Source organism: Xiphophorus maculatus, chromosome 17 (genome assembly GCF_002775205.1).
Source record: "Xiphophorus maculatus strain JP 163 A chromosome 17, X_maculatus-5.0-male, whole genome shotgun sequence".
In the NCBI taxonomy this organism is placed as follows: domain Eukaryota; kingdom Metazoa; phylum Chordata; class Actinopteri; order Cyprinodontiformes; family Poeciliidae; genus Xiphophorus; species Xiphophorus maculatus.
This window is the reverse complement of record NC_036459.1, coordinates 5399075-5423780: the sequence shown is the minus strand read 5'-3', so window position 1 is coordinate 5423780 and position 24706 is coordinate 5399075. Positions and strand designations below refer to the sequence as shown.

The following is a 24706-nucleotide window of genomic DNA, read 5'->3' as shown; positions in this document are numbered from 1 at the left end:
TAGTTAGGTGCAGACGCACTACAATGTTTAGATTTCTATTTCTACTTTTAAAAAATATCATATCATTTCGCTCCCATTTCACTTTACGCTCCATTTTATTTTGGTAAATTACATAAAATCCTAATACAACACATTGGAGTCACAAAAACGAGAAAAAGGTTCAAGACGGATTAGCATTTTGGCAAGTCACTGCTGTTGTTGCCATTAAGAATTTGTTTCTAATCGGTTCTTGTTAAATTTACTTTGGCTCGATCAGGTGCTGCGTTATGTTTTTAAAGGATCTTTTCAAATGTTTTATTTATTTATTTTTTTCCTACATACTCCGAGCGAAATGAGAAAAAATGGCACCGAGTTCTGGGAATGAAGAATTAGAACTGCTCCCTCTGTTTGACATCTGGATTTTAGAGTTTGTAATTATGCGCCGGGTCGTTCAGCGCTGGGGGCAGAATGATAACACAGTCAAGGATTGTGCGTGCATAAACAGACACGCGCTACTTCTCAATAAGTACACACATGCAGTCAGGTTTTTGTGAAGCACTTGCCTCCTGATGTGCAAGATTTCTCTAGAGGAATCTGGCATGCTTTGCTATGTTAATTAGCCCTGCTTGACATATGTACTTAATATCTCTTTCACACACTCGCTCTTCACATTGATATTTCTTTAATTCATGCAGTTCTGATGGTGCTTCATTTTCATCAAGATCCAGGTCTGCCACAAGCCGCTCTAATGGCTAATCATTGTGTTCACTACACGAGCATGAAGATGAATTAAAAGCATGTTCGATAGGTGTTAGATGGGAAAGGCGTCCATATAAGAAATAGTCATAAATGTCACATATCTTCCCGCTTTCTTGCATTTCTTGTGTTGAAGATTTGACACTGCAGCTTATTTTTGTCATTGTCATTCTCGCCACATTCAGGAAGAAAACTTTATCAAGGGGTCTTTCTTTCAACCTTTTCCCAGTGTTGTTTTATGTCTCTCGCATCTCCTCTCTACTGCTGCTATACTCATCCGTCTTTTTATTCTTGGAAGAGCTTGCACATAAACAAAAGCGGATATAGACATTTAATGAAAACACTGGAACTCCCTCTCTTTATGCCACTTTATATGAAAACGCTCGTTAGTTCGCTTTGCAAACATTGTGCACACGGATTTGAGTTTTAGCGTACCTCTCTCCTCTCTTTGTGTCTATGTGAGCTTTTATGTCTGCATGATCAAGCAATACTAAAGTTTTAGCCCAAAGCAAACGCTGCTGTTTAAGATGCAAAGGATATCACAGTGCAGGTAAGAGGAGGTGGAGGATATGAAGTGGTGGAACTAATAAGTCTTAAGCCCGATTGCCTTTCTATCTCTCATTCTCTTCACTTTTCATTTTTTCTTACTTCCTGTTTTTAATCTTCTTCTACCTTCTCAGTAAGTTTATTACAACTGGGGTTATCGCTCAAGGTTTTTGATCTGGGGGATATAGACAGTGTTTGTAAAAAGGGACAAAATAGGCATAAAAAAGGTGATTGACAGCGCTAAGACCCTCCTCCTGGCTCTGATTGGTTGTTTTTGACAGAGCAGTGTATTTCTCTAGATGAATCAAATGAGTAGGCAGAGGAGATTGATTTATTTTTCACAGATTATCTGTCTCATATTATACTTAAAACACAAAATGTGTCCCAATTTATAGTTATTTCTCATGACATGCCGATAATGATTTCTGCAGATGGATGATATTAACTTACCATGCAGACGTCACTGAAGAAAAGTCATGATTGTATAAATGACCCAGTGACAAAAACAAAACAAAACATCAAACTATAATTACTGAAACTCTGCTAACACAATGTGAGATGTAGACACCAAATGCAAGGGTATATAAAGGACATGGATTTGATCTGATTTTTTAAACAAAATGGAGGGTTGAAAAATATTGTTAAAACTTATGTCTACTTTCCTTAAGGGAGGAATGATAAAAGTTAAGTCAAAAGTTTAAATTAAAATAAAGTGTAAAAAAGTGTGAAATTGCTACTTAAAATTAGTCTATTTTTACATAAAAAGAAAACAACTGTTGTCTTTTTGTCACTACTTTTCTTGTTTCCGTCTCGCAGACTGCAGAGGAAAATCCTTTTCTTACTTGAAAAGGTTATTTTATATTTTCTGGGGTTTTACCCTTCCGGCTGCCCTCAGCCTCACGTCAAGAATGACAAAGTCAAAACCAGATAAGAACCTCGCAGGGCACGTCACAGTCAACACAGCTAGGTGTTGACAAAGTGGTAGAGAGAAATGGGAAAAATATGTTGGCGTGGTGACTAAAGGAGATGGGGCTAGCACTGACAAAACCTGTGATGCTAATACCTTGAGACTAATCCTGTACAACACATTTCATATATGTCCAGTTTTGTAGAGCAGTTTTTTTTTTTAGCAGGGACCTTCATTTTGACACATAAAATTAGTCTTTATTCAGTTTACACCACAATAATTTGGGGTAAACTTATGTAAAAAAAATAAAATAAATAAAAACGAAGTAGTGAAGAGAAAGAAAAGTTGAAAAGTATCTGTCATGGTAGAATTAGGTTATGGTTGTAAAAAGTCAGAATTATCTTTTTCTATAATCCTAACATTTTTGGATGTGATGCAGTTACTGAGCAGAAAAGCCAGCTGTTTTCAGTATCAGTGTGGTGGTTAAGAAGAACAGAGATATGAGAAGCTTTTTAAAGGAACATATTTTCTCAGGTTGTGAGACAGTAAAAGAGAGCAAGACATGAAGGTGATAAAATACTAGTTGAACATAATATAACATGTGAGAGCAGTTTCATCCTATTGATCTTTGAGAACTTTTAAGATATTTTATAGAGCATGTTGGATTTAGATATAATGGCAGCCTTTTGAAAATCTTAGAATCAGAATCTACATTATCTTGTGCACAGATATCCAAAGAGTCCCTCCTCTACCCCCCAAAAATAAAATCTTTTTTGTGGCCTTTCAATATCTGTTTATTAATAGAACAAATGTGGCCCACCAGCACAGGCTATTAATGGTACAAGAAGCTTTGTAAAAACTACTTAGGGTGAAATTATCACTGCCAAATAAAAATATTAGATACAAAGTAACTCTCTTTTGTTCATCATGTTTCATTTTGCCTCCATTATAATTCCATGGTAATTACGACTAGAAATCATCCAGCACTTTTACTCTAAAGCAGACTTGGGCGCATCCATGCATTAAATTTGTCTGGACAGAGCAAGAGATTTTTTTAAAGGGTGACCCATATCCCTGTCTTGTTGTTTTAAAAAGACCAAATATTTTTTATAGATCCAGAAAATGGATTTAGCATATATTCCTCCAGTATGGGCATTGAAAACAATAAAAATGTATGTAAATAGCATGAAATATTTTATCAATGGCCCTCAAAATATTTGATTTTATAAAATATTACATCTGAGCAGTTTTGTGCCATTTTGCATGAATTCATACCTTGATGAAAATTGTGATTTAATACAATTGGGCAGCTCTAGAACAAAGGAACAGGCATTATGTTCCACATCTAGTCCAAAAGCACACTTTTAGCCCTGCAGGTAGTGCAATATTGAATGAGACAAAGCCCAGTGCCAGCAGGATATAATTGCCACCTTACTTTGGTGGAAACCTATGTGGCACGTTTGCACATATTCCAGGTTGATACTGTCTCTTAATGGTTTCTCAGAGCTGTCAAGTTAGAACGAAGAAAAATGTGTAAATTGTTGAAAAATACAAATCCTAGCATTTATTACTTCGACGGTACTAGCAATGTTTTTTAGGTGTTTTTTTTATTGTGCATCTTGACAGATTTTTTGAATAAAATTAAGATCTATTTTCTGGAAATATCAATGCAGACAGTTTTAAACATTATGTGGTGTTCAAGAATTACTTTGCCCCAAAAGCCCCACAATATTCTTATTCCTAGCGTGTCCAACATAAGCCTGGTGTTCAAACTTCTTCCTACACTCCTCTGTCTCAATAACCGCAATGTTCACATCTGGTAGTTTTTGTTGGATTTCCCTGTACAATGGGGATCAGAGAGGAAAAAGTGCTTTCCTCTGCTCTTTCCTGTCCAGAAGGCCTTATTACAGTTCAGGTACATATGCAGGAGGAGTGGAGTAACAGATTGTTCCATAAATCTTCCTGTTCACACAGTGCTGAATGTAATAAATCTGCTGTCACATTTCTTTTCACTCTTTTTCAGTTCATAAGAATTACATAGAAAAGCTTGACAGAGTATTCTGCACAAGAGGAACAAGTGAGCCTCCCACATGTACAGTTGTAAAAATATTCACATCCCTTTTCCTCTTTTCGTCACAACCACAAAGTTATTTAAATTTTATGTGTGGCAACAGAAGGTAGAGTATAATTGTAAAGTGAAAGAAAAATGAGACGTGATTTTAAAGGGACAGTATCCTGTAAAATCGACTTTTTTAGCTTTACATCATGTCATAATGTTAATCTCAAATCAAAAACATATCTGGGGTTTTGCTTCTCTCTTAAAGAGACAGAGACCCAATTTCAAGGAGTCATATTGCTAAGTCAATCATGTTTCTTTTTTGTGTAAAAAAACCATTTTTTTTTTAAATCACTTTTTTACAGCATTTTTATAACTGGAGGTAACATAGTGGCTTGATTGCGCTCTAAAATTGCACCATGTTTGTGGAAAATGTAAAATAAATTGCTTCCATGTATGTTTTTTAACCAGTCATTCCCTTTGGAATGCAAGAAAAAAATCTAGAAAAGTTCAAAGGTTGTTGTACCTTTGCCACCTTACTTTGGTGGAAACCAAAATAATAATAATACAAAATACAAAAAATACAAAATATTTGGTCTTTGCATTTAAGAAATAGGGCTAGGGCGCAGTTGGTAGCACTGTTGCCTTGCAGCAAGAAGGTCCTGGTTCGATTCCCTGGCCGGGGTCTTTCTGCATGGAGTTTGCATGTTTTCCCTGTGCATGGGTTCTCTCCAGGTACTCTGGCTTCCTCCCACAGTCCAAAAACATTAATTGGTCTCTCTAAATTCTCCCTAGGTGTGAGTGTGTGTGTGCATGGTTGTGTGTCCTGTCTGTCTCTGTGTTGCCTCTCGCCTGGAACGTTAGCTGGAGATAGACACCAGCGCCTCCCAACCCCACTAGGGACAAGGGTGTAAGAAAATGGATGGATGGATGGATGGATGGATGGATGGATTTTAGAAATATAAAAACAGTTTATTAAACTTTATGAACCTTACACAAAAGTCAAGATTTAAACTGCTCTACCATTATAACATATTTTATTTTTTCTCGTTAAGTTGTTCTAGAATTCTAATGAGATTAAATTTTAAAATGAAAGAATTTCATAAAACTCATCACTCACAGATTAAAGAGGTTGAGGCCGATCCGGTACAGGCGTTTCCGCATGACGTCGGTGGAGAGCGTGGGGGATTTACAGCTGGCTGGATTCTCACAGTGGTAGCGTGGAAGGCTGAGGATCATAGCCTGCAGCGCCTCTTTGGATGAGGCCTCAGATGTTGAGCGTGCTTCAGTCGATGTGCTGCTGCTGCTCATCTGCTCCGAGCTGTTGTCCGCCGTCTCCGAGCCACATCTCTTGACGTCAAGAGGCTCCACCATAGGAGAGCTCCTCGGCAGCATGGGCTCCTGTGGAACGGGCTCAGTCGGTGGAGGAGGTGGGGGTGGTGCCACCTCGTCTATGCTTTGAATGGCAGACATCTTATCAAGGGGGGTGAGGGGAGGTTGGGTCTCATCATTCAGCTCTTCTTCACTTGGGGGAGGGGCAGGAAATTCAACTTCCTGTTCATCTTCTATTTCTGTCTCTGCTAGGGGTGGCGGGGGCTCTTGAGGTGGTGGTGGGGCGTCTATTGGTTCTGTGGGGGCCTCTGGAGGTGGGGGTTCATCTGATAGTCCATGTGTGAGAGGGGCCGGTGTGGAGTTTGTTGTTGAGGAAGTGGTTGTTACAAAGGTGGAGGCCCCTTGTTGAATACAGCTGCCAAGAGTGACTGAAGTTGATGATTCCATGACTGAGGATGAAACTCTGAAGTTCTGGCTGTCGATCTGCACTGTTACATCCCGGAAGGCCATCATCAGCTTACTTGCACTTTTTGACAGATCACTTGGGTCAACTGGACCCTGATGAACTGCAGCTTGTCCCACACTACCACCTCCGCCGCCCCCTTCCACACCCGAAGCGGCCGATGCTGCTGCATTGAAGGAGTCGGCGCTGAACTGATAGGCGCCGCCTTCTTGCAGCGAACACATGGTCTTCAGGCTCCAGTTGCTCAGTGCGTCATCAATAGACTTTGCCAGTGACTGGACCTGTTCCGTGAAGGAGTCCTCCAGGTCAGTCAACGTGCTGCCAACCGAGGCAGGCAAAGACGGCGAGCGCACCAAAGGAATGCCTGCCAAGTTGCAGCCTTCTGCCAGGGCCCGTTCAGCAGAGAACCCCTCTGTATTTTGCACACGGACTTTTCGCAGGGAGATGCGTCGGGGCAGGCGACTCTCCAGGAGAGAGTTGCGGATCTTCTCAAAGTTTTTGCTGAGCTGGTACTGGCGGAAGGCAGTCTGGATCTTGCAGGCAGCACGGCGAGAGATGAGGTGGCCGCCGTATTTGTGCTCTAACATTTCGATCTAACAAAGACAGAGAAACATAGATGAGAACATACTTAATTGTTTTGTGTTTTTAACATCTTAAGAAACAGAAGGTCATCTGAGATAACCTGTTTAATAACAGGCTGAATCCATTAATTATGACATTTGCTACCTAGGAAATGAATATTCGGAACAGACATTGTAAACATCTATTTTTAAAAAATTGAGAATTACAATGGAATGGCTTACATCGAACTACTTTCGTGTGTGCCAGTCATTTTAATCTAATTGAGGCAAAGCTTAAAACTTGATTATTACAGCTGCTGTCCATACAATCTGTTTCAGTTTTACCTTTTGTCAAAGAACAAAAAATTTCAATGTGATGAGCAGAGCTTAGGAAGAAAAACTCAAGAAGATTTATCGCTGTTCATACCGCAAATTGTGGCTCTGGATTGTATTTACTCAAGGGGGCTGAAAACAAAGGCGTGCCACTTATTTTTCTGTTAACTTACAATGATGTATGACACTGCATTGGTCTGTAGTATGAAAGCCTAATAAAATCCTAGTTTCAATGTATAGCAACATGATATCAAAAGTTCGAAGGGTATGTGTGACATTTTTTGCAAGTCAAAAGCTAACGGCACTACTTTAGCAATTTTCTCACAATGTTTTAAACAAATCTTTATAAGTGAAGCGCAAACATAATCTCTACAGTAATGCTGTCATAGCAAAATTGTCTGAAACTGATCAAGTCATTTCTTGACTTGTGAAAAATGACTCAAGTAGTGTAGGAAATGGAAAAGAGATGAAAAATTGCCATTCTCATCTGGCAGCTTCTCAAGCACTAAATAAAACCTCTTTAAAATTCCCAAAACCGTGAGTCTATTGGCATCTTTTGAAGAGCCCAGAAATAAATGCTTATCTTCCCAAGTCACTCTGAGATCCTTTTCATTCAGTCCTGAACTAATGTGATTTCTAGTTTTGTACCAAGTCATTAAAGGACACAAGTGCAGAGGAGATTTCAGCCTTGACAGAATTGAATTGAAAGTTGACGAAGTACACGTTATCAGTACTTCTAATTGGAAATCTCTATTTACAGAAAAATGGGAGTTGGCGTAAGAAACTAGAAATGCATTCTATTCTTTCACTTCTTGCAAGAATTCAACTTTGCTTTGGTATCACAATTACGGGCATAAATGAGGATTAGTTTGGTGTACATAAAGCAACCCTCCTGTCAACTCAACTTGTAACTTTGATCTTCTTTTACTTAAGTGCAGGACAAAGTCACCACACCAGCTTGGGCACATTTCCATTAAGCGCGGATAGACTATAATGGCCCCTGGGTTAGCAATTTCTGATAAGTGGCCAGTTCAACAAGATGCTGCTTCTGGCATTGTCATTGGAAGAACAGAAATCACATGTAAAGCTCTTTAGAAAAAGTAAATGACACTGAAAAGCCATCTCATCTAGCCCATTTACATTTCTCTGCAGAGGCTTTGTGAGCAAAGTGAAACGTACGGAGAATATTAAGGTAGTTTCTGAAAAGAACATAGGCCTACAGCTCTACTGTATCTGCAGTAGCTGCCATGTCTGGTCAAACTCAGTGTGAATATTTATCACTTTTTAACTGAAACTGCTATGTACTGTGTGCACTTTATCTCTAAATAAATTCTCCTTCAGGCACTTTATAAAATGTGCATTGTCATAATAATAATGACCTTACTGTGTAGAGAAGGGTCCCTTATCCAAACCAATTCTGCAAAACATCAGCTGTGGGGGTGTCCTTGAGTCCAGAGATTAGTTGTGTAGTATTTGATTGGATGTGGCAGTTGATCTTATTTGCTTAGCTTTCATTTTAGTCTGGGCTGGGAAGCATTTGGTCCATGTTGCTTTCTTTACTCAAGGGTGAAACTGATATTCTTGGTCATTCAAACAGAATGATGACAACTAAGAAGAACAAAGATATTACAGTTGGAGAGAAAGGTGGATCAAATCTGATATGTTAACACAAACTGTATTGGAACGACAGATGGGCAGCAGTACAACTCAAATTGCTCTGTAGCTTTGTTGACTGAGATTTCAATGCTCTTTTTGTGCATTTTTATCCAGCAATGCAGAAGTTTCGCACTAAACACAGCTGCTTGTACTACATTCTCTTTATCTTGTTTAGCTAACGGTATTTAACATTCTGAACTAAAGTCAGTTAGCCTCTTGAGGGATGAACTCTATCTTCTTAAGTATTTCAATGTAAATATTGTAAACTTGAAGGCAAAAAGTTAAAACTTTTAAACTGATATTGGGTGTGTGCTTGTGGAAGTCCCCAACAGATATCAACGAAATATAAGTGTTACCTTCTACATAACAACTTAAAATCACGAGTTACTAAGTGAAGTCCTCTTCTAATTTGCATATATATTCATCTCTATTAAAGTATAATCAAAATTTCAAAGGCATGACATGTAAGAAAAGACAACCCTGGAAATTTTTAAGAACTTCAAACTTTTGACAATTTTTTATATACTTACATAAAACAGGTCCAATGCTTTTTCTCTGGTCATTCAAAGACATCTTGTCAGAGTTGCTTAAATTTTATTTTTTCTATCATAATTGTTTTTTTTTTCCTAAAATCTATCTGGTATACTGCACATGTGCACCGCTGCTACAGAACTGAAGTGACTGGAGTTCAAATTTTACGGCACTAACTCAGTAAAACTACGTAATCTAATGTGACGCCATGCAGATGCTTCACTCACCTTGGCATGCAGCCTTTTGAATCTTAAAGTAAAACGGACGGCGTCACTTACATTAGGATTCATTTGGCTAATAATATTTTGATTACTTGAGGCTCTTAATGGAGCCATGAAATTTAATTTTCAGTCAGTTGACCATATAACGTGATGGAAATGATTTAAGTAATGCATACTCTACTGTTACATGAGAACACCATCAATCTCAATACAGTATACACAAACCATTAGGAATCAAACTGCATCAAAACTGCAGAATAGATACTTACTGGATACATCAGGAATTATTGTTCTACACAATCCCTTTATTTCCTCAGGTTTAGACCCACCTAAAATATTTTTTGAGACTCCCTCATGGTGTGCAGCAGGGTCATTTTTCTTACAAATTACAAAGACTACCAGAAATGGTTCAGGAAACTTTTATCTTTAATTAATTGACTCATGTCATTGGAAAAAAAGAATTTTATCCCTTCCTATTTGTGAGCGGTAGAGTGGGTAGAGAGTGTGGAGAAAGAAAAGGTCATAGAAGCAAATCGACAGATGAAAAGAGCACAAGACACATGAAAACAAGTGTGTCAAAAAGAAGGTCACATATACAAAAAGGGGTTGTGAGACAGATGACCGCACCAAGATTGGCACTGTTAAAAATTCACCCTATTAGCCCCCTGTCAGCTCTACTTGTGATTACTTCACTAAGCTGTGATGGGGAAAAAGATTATTTTGGTAGCACAGTCATTTGAGGGAATGGCAGTCCTCTGTTTATCTGCTGTTTCTAAATCAATCTTGACAGACAGATCAGCACCATAATGACCTCCAGTTCCCCTCTGAATGAGAAATGAAAAGGTGCTGAAAAAATAATAGCACGCAGGTTGGGTTTGCATTAGTAATTCTCCTCAAAGTTAAGGGCATAAATGAGAATAAATGAGAAAATATCAGGAAATTATATTAAAAGTCAATAATGACTTAATTTGAAATATAAATATCTAAAGTAAAGGACACAGGTCTGTAAGCTCTCTTTACCACAAAACATGACATAATGGGTTACAAACTATAATGAAAAAGATTTCCATGAAAAATAACCTTCTCCGAAATGTGTTATATACCACCTCAAAATACCTGCTTTTTATGGGAGCATTCTGTGTGTCATTTTCCACTTGAACAGGCCAAAATATTAACTTAAACACTGCCCCTTTAAAATTTCAACTGGAAAAGAACTAAATCAAGTTTCCTCCTTAAATAATGTTGAGGTAGACAGTCTGTTGCAAATAAGGCAACACACCATTAGATCCCACATGCTCTAAAAAAAGACACACAAAAAATAATCAAAATGCAAAGGAAGGATTATTAGCTTTCAAGCTCATGCAAGCTGTTTTTACAGCAAAGAAACATTCGCATGATTAATGACATGATTATGATTATTTAATAGTAATGGGATTTAAGGAATGCTGACTGTAGTGCAAATCAAGGATGACAATGGAAAAGGTCACGTTATCAGTAGAAGGCAGAGATGTTTTGTTGGTGCATTTATGGTAAGCAGAATTAATGACTTAGATGAAGTGAGAGATAATCTTGAAACGCATTTGAAATGCATGTTTTTCATTTACATTTTGCTGAATTTAAGTGAAACAGAAACTAAGATCAGGTCTAAAGTGGCCCATAAGAAACACTTGCAATTTATATTAAAGAAGCAATTTGATGTAGATATTTCCAATTCAATATTAGTTGAACTGCATTCTATTCACTTGATTGGTGTTGTTGGCTTTCTCATTCCTACATGTTGCAAGAATCATTGCTTACTATAAAAATAACTGGAGTGAAATTTTAGTAATACAAATATTATCACAGTTTTGCTTGAGTATACTTGTAAAATGTAAAACTGCATGTTTCGTATGTTTGGTTACATTAGATTACAATTCAAATTACGTTTACAAAACACATTAGAAACTAAATTTAAGAGTTAAAATTTAAATTAGACATACTTGTATGACGTGGTAAGTGAACAGCAAAGGGAAAACACAACATCTAAATGAAAATCTACACACTTAAAATATATTCAGTTTAGAAAGATGTCACATGTTTCACGGTTTTAATGCTCAGATTTAAGTGACTTAAACAATCCATCACCAGGTTCTTCCGTGGCAATAAAGGTATCGCCTAGCAGATCCAATTACTTTGACATTGATCCAGAGATCCATCAAGTCCCTACACCCCCACGTGTGTGGACAGAAGATCAATCCAGGCGATCGTGTATCTCAAGCCTCGTTGACAGGGAGATAGTAGAATAGAGGGACTCTCAGATCTGAGATTAAAAGAGCGAAGGGGGGAGGTGACTTGAGGCTAAAAGAACTTTGAGCCTCGATTAAAGGAGTGATGAGGGAGGAAATCCAGTCAAAATTGAGTGAATAGAGATGACAGGGGGGTGTTGACAAACCATCATTCACAAGTACATTCTACAAGTTTCAGTGGCAGCTCCATTAGGAGAAGTGAATCTTGTGATTTTTATTGGAGGAACTCCAATAAAATATCATATACCAGAGTATATGATATGAAAAATGCACATTTGTCACTGAAATATGTTTAGAGGATTAGAAACACTTGTTTCCAACAGCTACTTTTTTTTAACTTTTAAAAGTAAAACTGGAAAACTAAGCAGAAAAAATAGTGATGCCCCAACCCAAGTTTACATATTTAGATTGGGGCCAATCCAATATATGGGCAGAAGGGACAGAGAAAGTGGAATGACAGTCTTTTTATTAAATTCAACTCCTAGTATTTCTTGTCCTCTACTGCGAGGGATATCATCAATTGCACCCCCACTGTGTCTGAGTAGTTTTTATTTTTATACAATCACAGCCTATTTCTGTGCGCCTATCTCGTAAGACTTACAGGTTATTTTATTGCTATAAAATAAGTGTAGAGTGTCTGAAGAAACTCTACAGCATTTTCTCATGGAGCTCTCTGGCTGTTTTGCACATTGTGTTCAAGGTGAAAAAGAGCAAGTGCAAGGAACAGCACAGGAGAGTCATTAAACAACTTATTTTCCTGTAGGGTTTCTCAATACACAACAAACAGAAAATGTGCATGCTAATGTTAGCTAAGCACTTCAGCAAACAAATCCATTTCCATCAGAGGAGGCAATGACTTTTTTATATGTAGAAGACTGTAGTTTTATGTGTTGAGCCAAATATGTTTAAAAACAAAGTGATGAAGTTTTGTGCATTTCATCTGACGGATTGTCAAGGCATAAGTGTAGCTTACTCAACCGAATTCATTCCATCTGGGAACACTATATTGAGGTAGGTTTGCAGAAACTCTGGCAGGGTCAAACTATACTGTTGCCAAGGAAAACAGAAAAGAGGGACAGCAGGATTCTGAGACTCAGTGCTGAGTGAATTATTTAAGTGCTACACAAAACTAAAATAGACCAAGTAATGCTGATAGAACATAGTGTTATTTTACTGGATGTAAATGGTATTGATTTTATTGACGCAACAGGCTAGAACTCAGTAGGGATTAATGTCTGTTCCTAAATCACTCAAATCATATTGATGGCACAGAAAAACAAAAGCATGAAAATCATCAAAGCTTCAAAAATGACTCTCCATGAAATGCTAATGAGTGTGTTTTGAAATATATTCCATAGCAAAAGGGAGGGACTGAAAGGGATTTGAAGGAAACATTTTTGGTCAGTAAAATCAATAAAGAAAACATTTGCAGTACCCAATAGAAAATATTTGGGCCATGCCAACTGGACTAACTTTAACCCGCCTTACCTGCTCGAAAATCCATGGGCTGAAGAATGTTGTTGAGAGGAATGATGATGGAAATGGATGGTAAATGTTTAATGGCTCTTGAAATGGGGATGATTATGTGACGTGGATGATTTCTGTTCCCCTGGTGAAAAACATGATTACAAGACAGACCTGTGAACATGGAAGTCACTGTACAAATACAATTATTTAAAAGAAACTATTAAAATGCCTTAAATGTTGTAATTGACTTAAGTCAGTAAAACAAAACTGTTACACTTTTTTAAATATTTTGAAACAGAGATTTCAAGCTTAGCTTCACAATATCAAGTGAAGATGTTGATGAAATGATGGCATGACAATGATAATGTTATGATAGTGGATACACATCCTTAAAACCCGTTTTAATTATCCACAATAACCAGAAGAACTCACACAAATAGAGACAAATATCTTATTAAAGCAAATCAAATATGTCATCTAAATGCCCTGGTTATCATTCAGAAACTGAGCCACACCACAGAGTCTGACCACAAAAAGTAAAGCAGACACAAGCCAACACAATCTATCCACCCCCTCCCCACGCCCCAAAACATACCAACATCCCCAAGACAACCGTACCTGCTTGTTTTTGAGGTCAAGCGAGAGCTCATAGTCAGAGGAGGCGGAGTGTGAGCCGGCCCCGTTGCGCTGCACCCTCAGGGGTGAGGCTGTGTGATGTAGACTGGCCCTTCTGCCTGCACCGCCTCCTTTTGCTCCTCCTTCTTCCTCATCCTCTTCCCCTTGCGTTGGCTTGCCTTCGCCGCTCTCACCTTGCACCTCATCTCTTTCATGTCTTAGCTTTGCCTCAGCAATCTCCTCTGATTTGTGATTCTCTGCCTCAACAGCCATCTTCTCCTCACGACAAGGCGATGGGGCTTCAGGAGGGTCTTGTGGCGCGGCATTGGTCACAGACTCATCTTGGGGTGGAGGATCAGGCTCTGGTGAAGGCTCAGGTTCAGGTTCGGATTGGGGTTTAACTTCCAACTGTGGCTGAGGTTCAGCCTGGGGCTCTGGCTCATGCTGGGGCTGTGATGGCAGAGTCTGGGGTTCAGGCTTTTGCTCCTGCTGTTGCGGCTGTTGCTGTGGTGGTTCTGGTTCTGGTTGTGACTGGTCCTCACCCTGCGGCTCCCCCTCACCTCCCTTCCCTTCCTGCCCCACAGATGAGTCCGGGGAAAGTTCCTCGCTGCAGAGAGGAGGAGAAAACGCAGAGTGAGGTTGCTGCTGCATCCGTGGTGAGCTCTGACTTCTTCTCCAGGCTGCCTGGGTTTAGAGGTAAGGTGACCTTTGTTTGTGTGTTTGATCCCTCACTTGGCTACAGGGCCAGCTCATCTGTCTACAGCTGCTCTGCTACGAGTGTTTACCTCGTCTGTCTAGACACTGACAGACAGTGAAAATTAGCTAGAATATAAAGCACAGAACAGCTAATAAAACCACAGAGCATAAAAGCACTAAAAGCAGTAAGTTAATATTTGTTACAACGAAATCTTCAGAGAAGAAAATGTGGAAAAAAATCAAAAACAAAGTAGTTGACAGCCACTAGTGACACACGCCCACACACACGGACACAGGGGACAGTCATGCAGCTTATACAAAGTTTTTTTTAGGAATTTTGTGCTTGTTTATGTGAAAATTGCTACTTATGTGTTTTTGTGAAAGGAGGTATTTTGTGTTGAAATGGTGTGAACAGTTATTTCTAGAATGATTCCAGATCACCACTTCATTTAAAAAAATGTTATGTTATAGGTGGGGGTTAACGCAGTATGTAAAACTAAAGGAGTCTACGACAGGTTTAAAAGTGCTAGTTTTAGCTGACTGCCTCTGATTCCAGTGTTTGCGTGCTTTCGTGTAGTTTAAATGTAGCCTTTCCTGCATTTTTCAGAAGCAGCTTCTCTGGCAAGCCACAATATGATAGAGTAGAACATGCATACAGATGGATTGTAGTAGGATCCTGATAAAGCCATTAAAATGAACATTTGCTGTAAAATAGGCACACATATTGAATGCAGTGACTGATAGTGCTGTGTATGCATTCATATCTATATATATATATATACACAGTCATGTGTGCATCCTCAACTTTTCAATGGCAGCTTCACTATCCCCTGTCAGTCATACTCATCCTTCTCATCCATTTTGTCAAGCTTCCTATCCTTCTCCCTTTCTAATCTCCTGCACACACATGCAGTCTTCCCAATATTCCTTCATCCCCCAGGTAAGGAGATTGAGCAGTTCCAGGTGTCAACGTGACTGACGACGTGAAGACAAGCCCTGGGTTCTGCCTCTCTCTCTTTCTCGCTCTCTCTTCCTCCTCTCATTTTTTCATACATCACTGCTCAAGATGGATGAGACCAGTGGCCTCCACACTTTCCATCCAGAACACAATTACGAAGTCCAACATCCCCTGCTATCTCTGTTATGGCTACTAATATGCAGGTGGCATACCAAGGACTTTAAATTATCTCTTTGTGGTTATGCCATCTAACGGTAGGAGAACAGACATTGATGTCTGTAATGCTAGGCAAATATTAAATAGAGTGAATTAATCCAGGCAAACAATCATAATAGATTTTGTGAGATAAAGTTAGATTGGCAGCTGAAGGACAAAGCAATTTAACATAACAGCAACTTCACATAATTTTATCTCCTAGATGTAGCAATATTAAAGGGGAAGACAGAGATTAAACAAATGCTGATTGTTATTCATGTTGACATACCAGCAAGGTAATTATCACTGTAGTACAGTTGGTTGTTACAAGAAGTTAACACTGATTTCTTGAATCCAAATGAATCCATAACAGAAAAAGGTCCACATGGATTTGGGAAGCAAAGTGAGTTGACTCTTGCTTCAAGAGAAGAAAAAGAACCGGAGAATGTTGACCCAAAGTCCTATTTTAGTATTTGGAAACCAATTTTCTTGGTTCCAAAGAAAGATGTGTTAAATTTCTACAGCCATTGATGACTTGAGGAGACATGTCATCTGCTGGTGTTAATAAACTATGTGTTATTACTCAGACTTAGCATAATCTACACAGAAATTTTTGAGCACTTCATGCTTGCTTCTCTTGACACGATTTATGGAATGGTGAGTTCATTTTTCAGCAGGAATTTGCACCTGCCCTAACTGCCAAACGTGCCAAAAGCTGGTTCAGTGACCTTGGTGTTACAGTGCTTCATGGGATAGAAAACTGGTGTGACCCGAACCCTGTTGAGAAAACATTTATCCCTGCAATATAATTGGTTCAATTTCAATGGATTGCTGCTGGTGTTTAAGTTTTCTAAAAGATTACTTTAAGTAAAACAAGTATTAAACTGTTTGTTTTCCACTTGTTACACTCAATTAAGTTCAGCTTTCCTAATTTGTAACAACAGGTTCAAAAGTATTAAAATATAAACAGATGGTAATGCCATGGTGGTTAATTTTTTAATGCACCAAACAAAGCCCACAGTTTTATTTCAGTACACTCAGCTCATGTATAGCCACCAAACATCTGCTGCAGAGTGAATACAGGTGACTGCAATAAACTCAAGCGCCACTTCATGATCTTTATATGGAAGCCGTCCTGATTATACTTTCAGGGTGATCCAAGTCACTGCAGACTACTTTGACTTTCATTAACCTTCATCATTTTCGCTGTGTCATCACCACAGTGATGAGATGAGCAATCGGACTCTCTGACCAGAAGGGTTGGAAAGGTCTAGCCTCTGGTGGACTACAGCCAGGAAGCTGCTGAAGAGGGCATTATGTGAGTAAAACTACATCAGCACAAGTCATTGCAAATGAGATCCCAAAAGAAGCCACTCGTTATATCAGTTTCATCTTGCTCTATTCAAGATAATAACTTTATATTCTCCCAAAATGGCTGAACAGTTTACATGAAATTTATCTGTAGGAAGCAAGTGTCTGTGTCTATTGTCTGCCTAGCAAAGTGAGTCCTTATTACCAAGCGAAATTCAGTTCCTGTCACTTGAATTTCCTTTCACTCGTTGCCTCCCAGAAGTGTTTCTCACACTACTCTCAGAGAATTAATCAGTTCATCAGGCGGAACATAAGGGCAGCATGAAGAGCAGAGGCTCAGCATACATAAGATATTTTTTTCCTTATAATGTAAGCATAGGTGTGTATTTACTAAAAAAAAAAACATTGCCCTACCCCATTACCATGCCTGTAAGCAGGAAAAACACTACTTGGTGTCATGCAGAAAATGTAAGCAGTACTGAAACCCCACAAAAAGGGTTGTGTTTATTGTTTCAAAGCTTTTCCTACTGAAAAATCCATGACAAGCACAGTAAAACACCTGATCTGAACTACCTCCTTTGCAGACTGCAAATCAGTTTAATTCTCCTACAAAGTGTTTCCTTGCGATAAATATACTATAACATGCACAGTCAGCATTAAGTAACTAAATGCAAAGGCGAACACTATCTTACTTGATCACCAGATCAAGTGTAGTCATTTTCCCTCTTCAGTAACTGAGTGGATAGCATCATTTTATCTTCATTAGACTTATTCCAAATCTGGCCTACACCTTTGCAAACCAGGGGAATCATCTATAAATTATGGAGATGTTCTCCACTGATCACATTTAAAATTCCACCTCCTGGTAACAGGTGGCAACAAGAAATGTCAACGTCAGCATTAGTTCTATGACAATCGTATCCTTGAAAGCACCAAAAGTACCCGAGTCACCTTGACAGAAGAATCATTTAGAAAGTACACTGATTATTTTTGTGGCTGGTTTCCAATTTAAGTTGTATGATGACTCTGAAAAATCCACCTTATTTATTGAGTTTGTTATCAATAAAGGTCTGTGAAGAGCTTGTGGTGCTAATGGGAGTGTTTTCATATAACATCATCCAGCTGTGTGCATTCATATTGGATTTAGGAAGCTTGAACAAGCTTTTGAATGGCCCGATAAAAACCTTTTTCCCTCTCTCTTTCAATAAGCTGTCGAATCAAATACATCAGCCCCTCATGTATACATCCCTCAGTAGCAAAGCGCTTTAAAAGAAGCACCTTGTTTTGCGGCTAACAATAGCATCCATGGAGTATCTTACATACCACCTCTTAAAAAACAGCTGCATACCCTGGCTGATAGACGTTTTAAAGCAAATATAGCTATTACATGTTTAAATCATGCGATAGGTTTTTTCCACCCTTTCTTCACAGTAAAAAGGCAGTCTCCAGTTTTCTGTAATCCTTAATGCACGCTAAAGGCAGTTTAGTTCAACACAAATTTGTTGTCTGTACTGCAGCACAGCCTTAATTGTCCAAATGGATGGTAGATAAAACAAATCATAATTATACAATATGAAGATGACTTGTTCTCACCAATGAAAATTCATCTTGAGTAGACATGCAGTGATGCATGGTTGGCGCCATCCTTCTTTTCTGTTTGCATCTTGTGATCAATCTTAAGGTCATGGATTGATTATACAGAGCCTGATCAATAGTGTGCCCGATAGGGTTGGAGGGCATGGCTCAAAAATAGAATTGTGTAGCAAGAAAGAGGTAACGAGAAACAGAGATGGACAATAAAAGGCAACGCACTCATAATACTGAATCTTTAAATGAAATCCATACATTCTGACCAGCAGTCATAAAGATGACCAAGAATGGAGCATGTCATGTAAATCAGAAAGTCACTCTTTGCATTCTGAATCAAATTGAGATTATTTAATTTTTTAAGATTAAATCAACTTAATAAACCAGAATGGGTTCAGAGAAGTAGTAAAGCATGGAAGATATGCACAGCCTAGCACAACCACAGGCAATTCCCTTGCACTACCAATGAAACCTCTTCCGAGCAGCAAGACAACACAGACTAAGAAAACAAGTTGGGCTGGTGAAATATTCAATACACGGTCTCAAATAGAATCTCTTCAAAATCCGTTGCCCCAGGTTGTGGGTAAAATGGAAAGTGAGAGAGAAGCAGCTGAGACTGCACTAGAGAGCAATTGTTACCACTCTGCAGTTGTAAACAGACACAATTCAAGGCTCAAGAGTCATAAAAAGGAGCTCAAGGATACAAAATGAGGTACATCATTTAAGGTCAAAGAAAATCATCTGTAAATCTGGTGTTAGGTGTCAAGTCTTACATACCGAAGTATGTTCTTGCACAGTACTTCTTGAGTCTCTTTGTTTTAGCACTAGGAGCCCATTTAAAATATTTCACATCAAGCCAGACCACAAACTTTGTGGCTGTGAGATTACTGAAATGACCTTGAGGTAACGTGGGATTGAAGTAACTCAGTGGGGTCCAAAGTCAGTCCTCCATATTTTAAATGTTCCCTAGTTTTAGACACCTGAATCATATGAATGGATCATCATCTTCTTTCAGAGTCTAATTACATACAGAAGACAATAAAGCATTTGAAACAGCTTGACCTTGACAACTGGGATTGGACAGCCTTGATGTAAACATACCACTGTTACACTTCTGAATTGCCTGTTAGGTATTTGCAGAGCTGTACTGGCTGATATGGGAGTTGTGCATTGTGGTGTATTGATGACATAAGGTTTCAAGACTAGAAGAGGTCCACTCCTTTCCTCCAGCTGCTGCTGCGTCTGAACAACAAAGCAAACAAATTTTTGCCTTAGTGCTCCCGACCCCTGGTCTCTCCTGAGTGTTCATGAGCCCTTTCCAGCCCAGCACCACCCAATGCATCCCCAGAGTTTCTCAGCAGTCTACAGCATAGCAAGATCCACATCCAATTCTGTGACAAACTCTATTTATGCAACCTTCATCATGTGATGGCCATCTTAGTCTTCTTAATGGTTCATTTTTATTGCAATCCTCCCCATTATCCTCTGCCCCATCTTAGCTGCCTGCACCGCTGATTTTTTTTTCTACTCCTCCATCTTTGGTAGCTCAAACTTAGCCTTGTCTTCCTGATCCCAGGTCCTCTGAGGGGGCCAAGGACATCCTGCTTCATGTTCCTGTTACCAAGTTCAACAAGGGGTTTGTGAACATCAACCTCTTGTTCCTATTCCTGAGTTCTTTGGTAAGGGTTTCTGGTGCGAACCACTTCTTGTTCCTGTTATGAGTTCTTAGAGGAGGGTTGTCCAGGTGAACCCACCTTCAGCTCCCGAGTTCTCCAACAAGGTTGTTCAGGCAGACCCGCCTTCAGCACCGGTTCCCAAGTTATCTGAGGAAGTGTCCAGATGGGCTCGTTTCTGTTTCCTGATCCTGTCGACCTCCAGGGTTCCTCTACCTTAGCCACCGCCAGCCTTTAGACCTCCTTCACCATCACCGCCAGTCTCCTGACCTTGATCTTGTTTTTTGTTTTGTTTGGGACTCTCCTATTATGATCCTTGGACTGTGTAAGTTTTGGTTTCTAATCATTTCCTTTTTTGTTGACTTATGAGGTTGCCATTTGCCATCCTAACTCACGATCATATACACCATGGATTAAGACCCTGGTCCTATACGGTAATGTTGAATATAAAACACATATTGCAAAACAGAATGTAATAATCATATTCATCCAGTATCATTACTTAAAGTGAAAAATATTAAGTTGTTCAGGCAATTCTGTAGCAATCAATTACTTTTGTATTTGTTCATTACTTTTCCATTTTGCAAGTTGTGATAAATGCTTCATATGGCGCATATTTTGAAACAGACCACAGACCAATACAATATTCTTTGTAAATAACCGTTGGCTTTAATGTGAATAAAGATCTAATGCAAATTAGAGACACATAAAAGCTACCATTCCCACAAACTCAAACGAGCATGGAAGATGGAAGATATCGGCTTTGGTCTTGGCACCATTCTGATTAATAATTTTGCCAAACTACAAAAGAACATGTTTCTTTTAAAATCCAAATAAGTAATTTTACTAGGTTTTGGCAGCAGGTGAGATACTTACTTTTTAAAACTCGTCTGAGGAGAAAACACATTTCAAAAATCAAACGTATTCATGTTAACGATCCCTGTCATTTTCTGATGGTTGTGTTTCAACTCCTTACTCATGTCTGGCTACACATCAGAATCCCCAAATCTATTCTTTAATGACATAGCAAAGCCAGATTTTTATGGATGCCTGACAAAGAAGCAGATAGCTCAGTGTGTGTTTGAGAGCAATAATGCCTAGAGAAAAGATGCAGCTGCTTCTGAGAGAGTAACAAACAACTGAGTTGTTCCCCGAGCCCTGGATAATTTTTGAAAACTAATTGCCTATTATGTAGCCCCATCAGGGGGATATGAGTGTTTTTCCCCCTCTTATTTGACTGTCTTCGTATTTACCACACATGAGAACATCCTTAGGCAGTTTTGTCATATACAAATTAGAGTCTGAGTTTGCTTTTTTCAAGCAAAACAGAACACCAAGTTTGATACTTCTGAGATCAGATTGCAGAGCCTTTATGACGTGGAAGTCTAGGAGCTTAAAAAAACTGATGAAATTTTAAATATTTAAGTAAATTTTGTGAGGTACAATTCTTCCCAACGATATAGATTAATCTGAAATTTGTAGTATAGATCCATATGTGTATAAACTACTACATCAGTGAGGTCAAACATTGCAAGGGACTATAGAATTTTGATTCACAGTGCATAATTGAAGAGTCTCCATTAATTTAATCTTGTGTGACGTATACACTAAGATTGCATTTTCACATTCAACTAATGGCTGGCTTGTAGACACCACTGATACAAATTGCTTCATATATCACTGGTTAAAGTGTGCATTTTATTGAGGCAAAAAGATAATGGGATATACATGATTCAGCTAAAACCCCACTCGCTTTGTCATTCCTCCCACAGTGGTTATGATCAAAGTGCTGCTTGCCTACCCCAGTTTGACAGTCCAGCTGAATGTTGATGTGAAAGTTAAGCAACGAAGCTGCAAAAACCTTAGCTGTGAATTTAGCCTCTCCTCTGAAGAGAAAGGAGAACAGCCATGGCAGCATAGATGTAAATTACATATATTTTCTGTAATGTATAATCTCCAAAGCATGGTTGGAGAATGATGTAGTGAGAGTTTTACATTAATTTTAGGCATTCAATGAATTTTTAAAACTATATTTTCAAAGGTATGATCTTATGTAATACTGCACCCCCAGCTAAAATTTTAATAGCAAACTTAATATACCTAAAACAGGAAAACATACAAAGATCAGTCTGTTGAGTATTTAGCACAACATTAAATCCAAGTTTGCTTTTACAATCTTTTAAACATTTGAAAATATAGTTTAAGAAGTTTCTGGTCATTCATAACATTTCAGATCAAAACCCTACTTCTCTTTATCTCTGAGTCCTCTTCTAATCAAACACAGAGCAGGGAAAATGGATGAAAAGATTGAATGAATACAACATGCAGATGACCTGGATACCTTGACTGATTAAAAAGAAATAGCACTGGACTAATCCAGTGGCAGCTGGACCTCACATCACACGCAGGAATCAAGTAAGATACTAAATTGGGACTTTAAAAAAAAAAAAAATCAAAAGTTAAGAGAGAATGAGTTAAAACTTTAATTTTAACTAACACAAAATAAAAATAAAATGCTAAATTTTGCTTTAACTACCTTAAATTATATGCTTGCCAGTTCTCAAATTCTTTTGTGTGTCGGCCAATATGGAGTTTTTTATTAGTTAGTGTTTTTGTAGTGGTGCTTTTATCCGCTTGCCAGAAAGTCTATTCACATCTTTTTTTCAGTAATTTTTTCAAGTGAATATCAATCATATTTCAAAAGCTTTTGCAACAGAAAATAATATATGATTTGTTGACTTAAAGGCATTTTATGCAGCACAATTCAATCTGATTAAAACACACTGCAAGTGCATTGCAGGGGAAGTAGGCAAAATGCTCTAAAATACATAGTAGTACACATGCTCAAAAAAGCTCAGCTTACTTAACTGAGTCAAGCACAGCAGAGATGTTGAGGTTGTAGAACTATAAAGAGGATATGAAACAAATACACAAATATGACAAGTACACTATGTTTTTGCTGAAAACAGAACTCAGACAATTAAAGCTGATGTCACATATTTGAAATCTTGCTTGGCACTGGTAGATCGCCACCTAAACCTCCCAAGTTTCAATTTTGGAATGTCATAAGAGATGGTACCCCTCTACACCACCAAGGCCAAAATAAGTACATAGATCATTTTAAACACTTCCAGCAAACACCTAGTGCTGTCTATTTTTCTAAAGAGAGTTCCCAGATTATATGGGAACCCTCACAGTAAAGTTATTTATTTCCTTCCCCATAAACCTATTTTGTCACCACTGCTTCAAGCCACAAAAGAAAAAAAAAAGAAAAAAAAAGAAGTGAGGGGAATATTTATTGTAAAAATGGCACTGAACCAGGAAAGGCATGGCCCAACACAAGGGCCATTTTTCACCCTGTAGCACGTTCTCCATTATCTGTCACTGTTCTCAGACAGACAGACAAGCTCATATACTGCAAATCAGTCTCCCCTCATCGGTGAAATTAGTTTCAAGGGGAAATAAAATAAAAAAGGAAGAGGTTTCATTTTGTTTTTCCATTGGCAAAAAAAAAAACAAGCAACAAAACGTCTGATGATGATGGGTCGAGTTGTGTTTCTATTGAGACTGCGGCACGTGTTCAGCTGCTATCCTATCACCAGAGTGAGAAGAATTGGAAAAATTTCAATTACATCTTGCAGAATCTGTCTGTGCTGGTTCTGGTTTAATCTTTTTTCTCTGACAATGGTCCTCTATAAAGGTGATAGACTGAACATGAGCAGGCCTTTTGGTAAAGTCAAAATGTGAGAGGTCTATCTTGAAATAAGCTCGCCGTACCTTTACAGTCGCACTGAAAGTGCAGCAGCATTTTAATTATAGATTAGAGTTTCAGTATACTATCCTTTACAATAAGGGGTCAAAATTTAAGTTTTCCAAAAGAAGTTACAAAAACTAACTTTCAGCTTGGTTTTCTTTTATTTTTCAAAAGATGTATTTATCCTAGACAGTTATTTCTGGAAATGTTAATGACATAACTCCCACATGATGGTGAAGTAGAGGAAAAAACTAGTTTTGAACAGGTGGTAAAATACAAATCTGAAATCTTTGGCTGTTTGTGCTTTAGGTTTTCATGTGTTTTTCTGTTTGAAATTCATTCACAAATAAATTAAGTTCATTCTTTTCTGTCAACATGAATGAACTTAGTTCTTTATTGTGTTCTGCTTTGTATATTTGGTTTACACTCTTATGTTTGTGTTAACCTTTCTTTCTATGGTCAGTAGAACTTTTGTTTTATTATTCAGCTCTCTCTATGAGTTAATTTTTGCTCATTGGTTATTTTCCCTCGGTTTTCCCTAATCTGGTACTTCCCAAACCAAATAAACACATACGCTTTAGAAGTCAAGATAATTAATTCACGGTGCTCCAAAGCATGACAGTTAGAACAGAAGCTGTCCTCCCTAATTCTTTTCTCTTTCCTTTCATCAGCCTTTAATAGTGTGAAGGCTAGTCATTAATTATAATGTAAAGAAAAAGGACAAAATGTCAGTTTTAACAGAACAGAGTACTCAATTTAAAGTGATACCTTAGTAGAGCTGAAACACGCTCTTGTATCAAACTCACTATTTTTTCCATTTCGTTC

The 24706-nt window shown here is 38.3% G+C and overlaps 1 protein-coding gene across 2 annotated transcripts in view; it reads right to left on the bottom strand.

Moving 5' to 3' along the window:
• Nucleotides 1-24706, bottom strand: part of LOC102218983 (IQ motif and SEC7 domain-containing protein 3-like) — a 95772-nt gene that overhangs the window by 33344 nt on the left and 37722 nt on the right. For both annotated transcript variants that reach the window (XM_014471868.2, XM_023350229.1), the window contains exons 3-4: nucleotides 13711-14314; nucleotides 5365-6632 (exon numbers count right to left, since the gene is read on the bottom strand). In XM_014471868.2, the coding sequence (XP_014327354.1) occupies nucleotides 5365-6632; nucleotides 13711-14314 (1872 nt within the window). The remainder of the gene's footprint in view (nucleotides 1-5364; nucleotides 6633-13710; nucleotides 14315-24706) is intronic.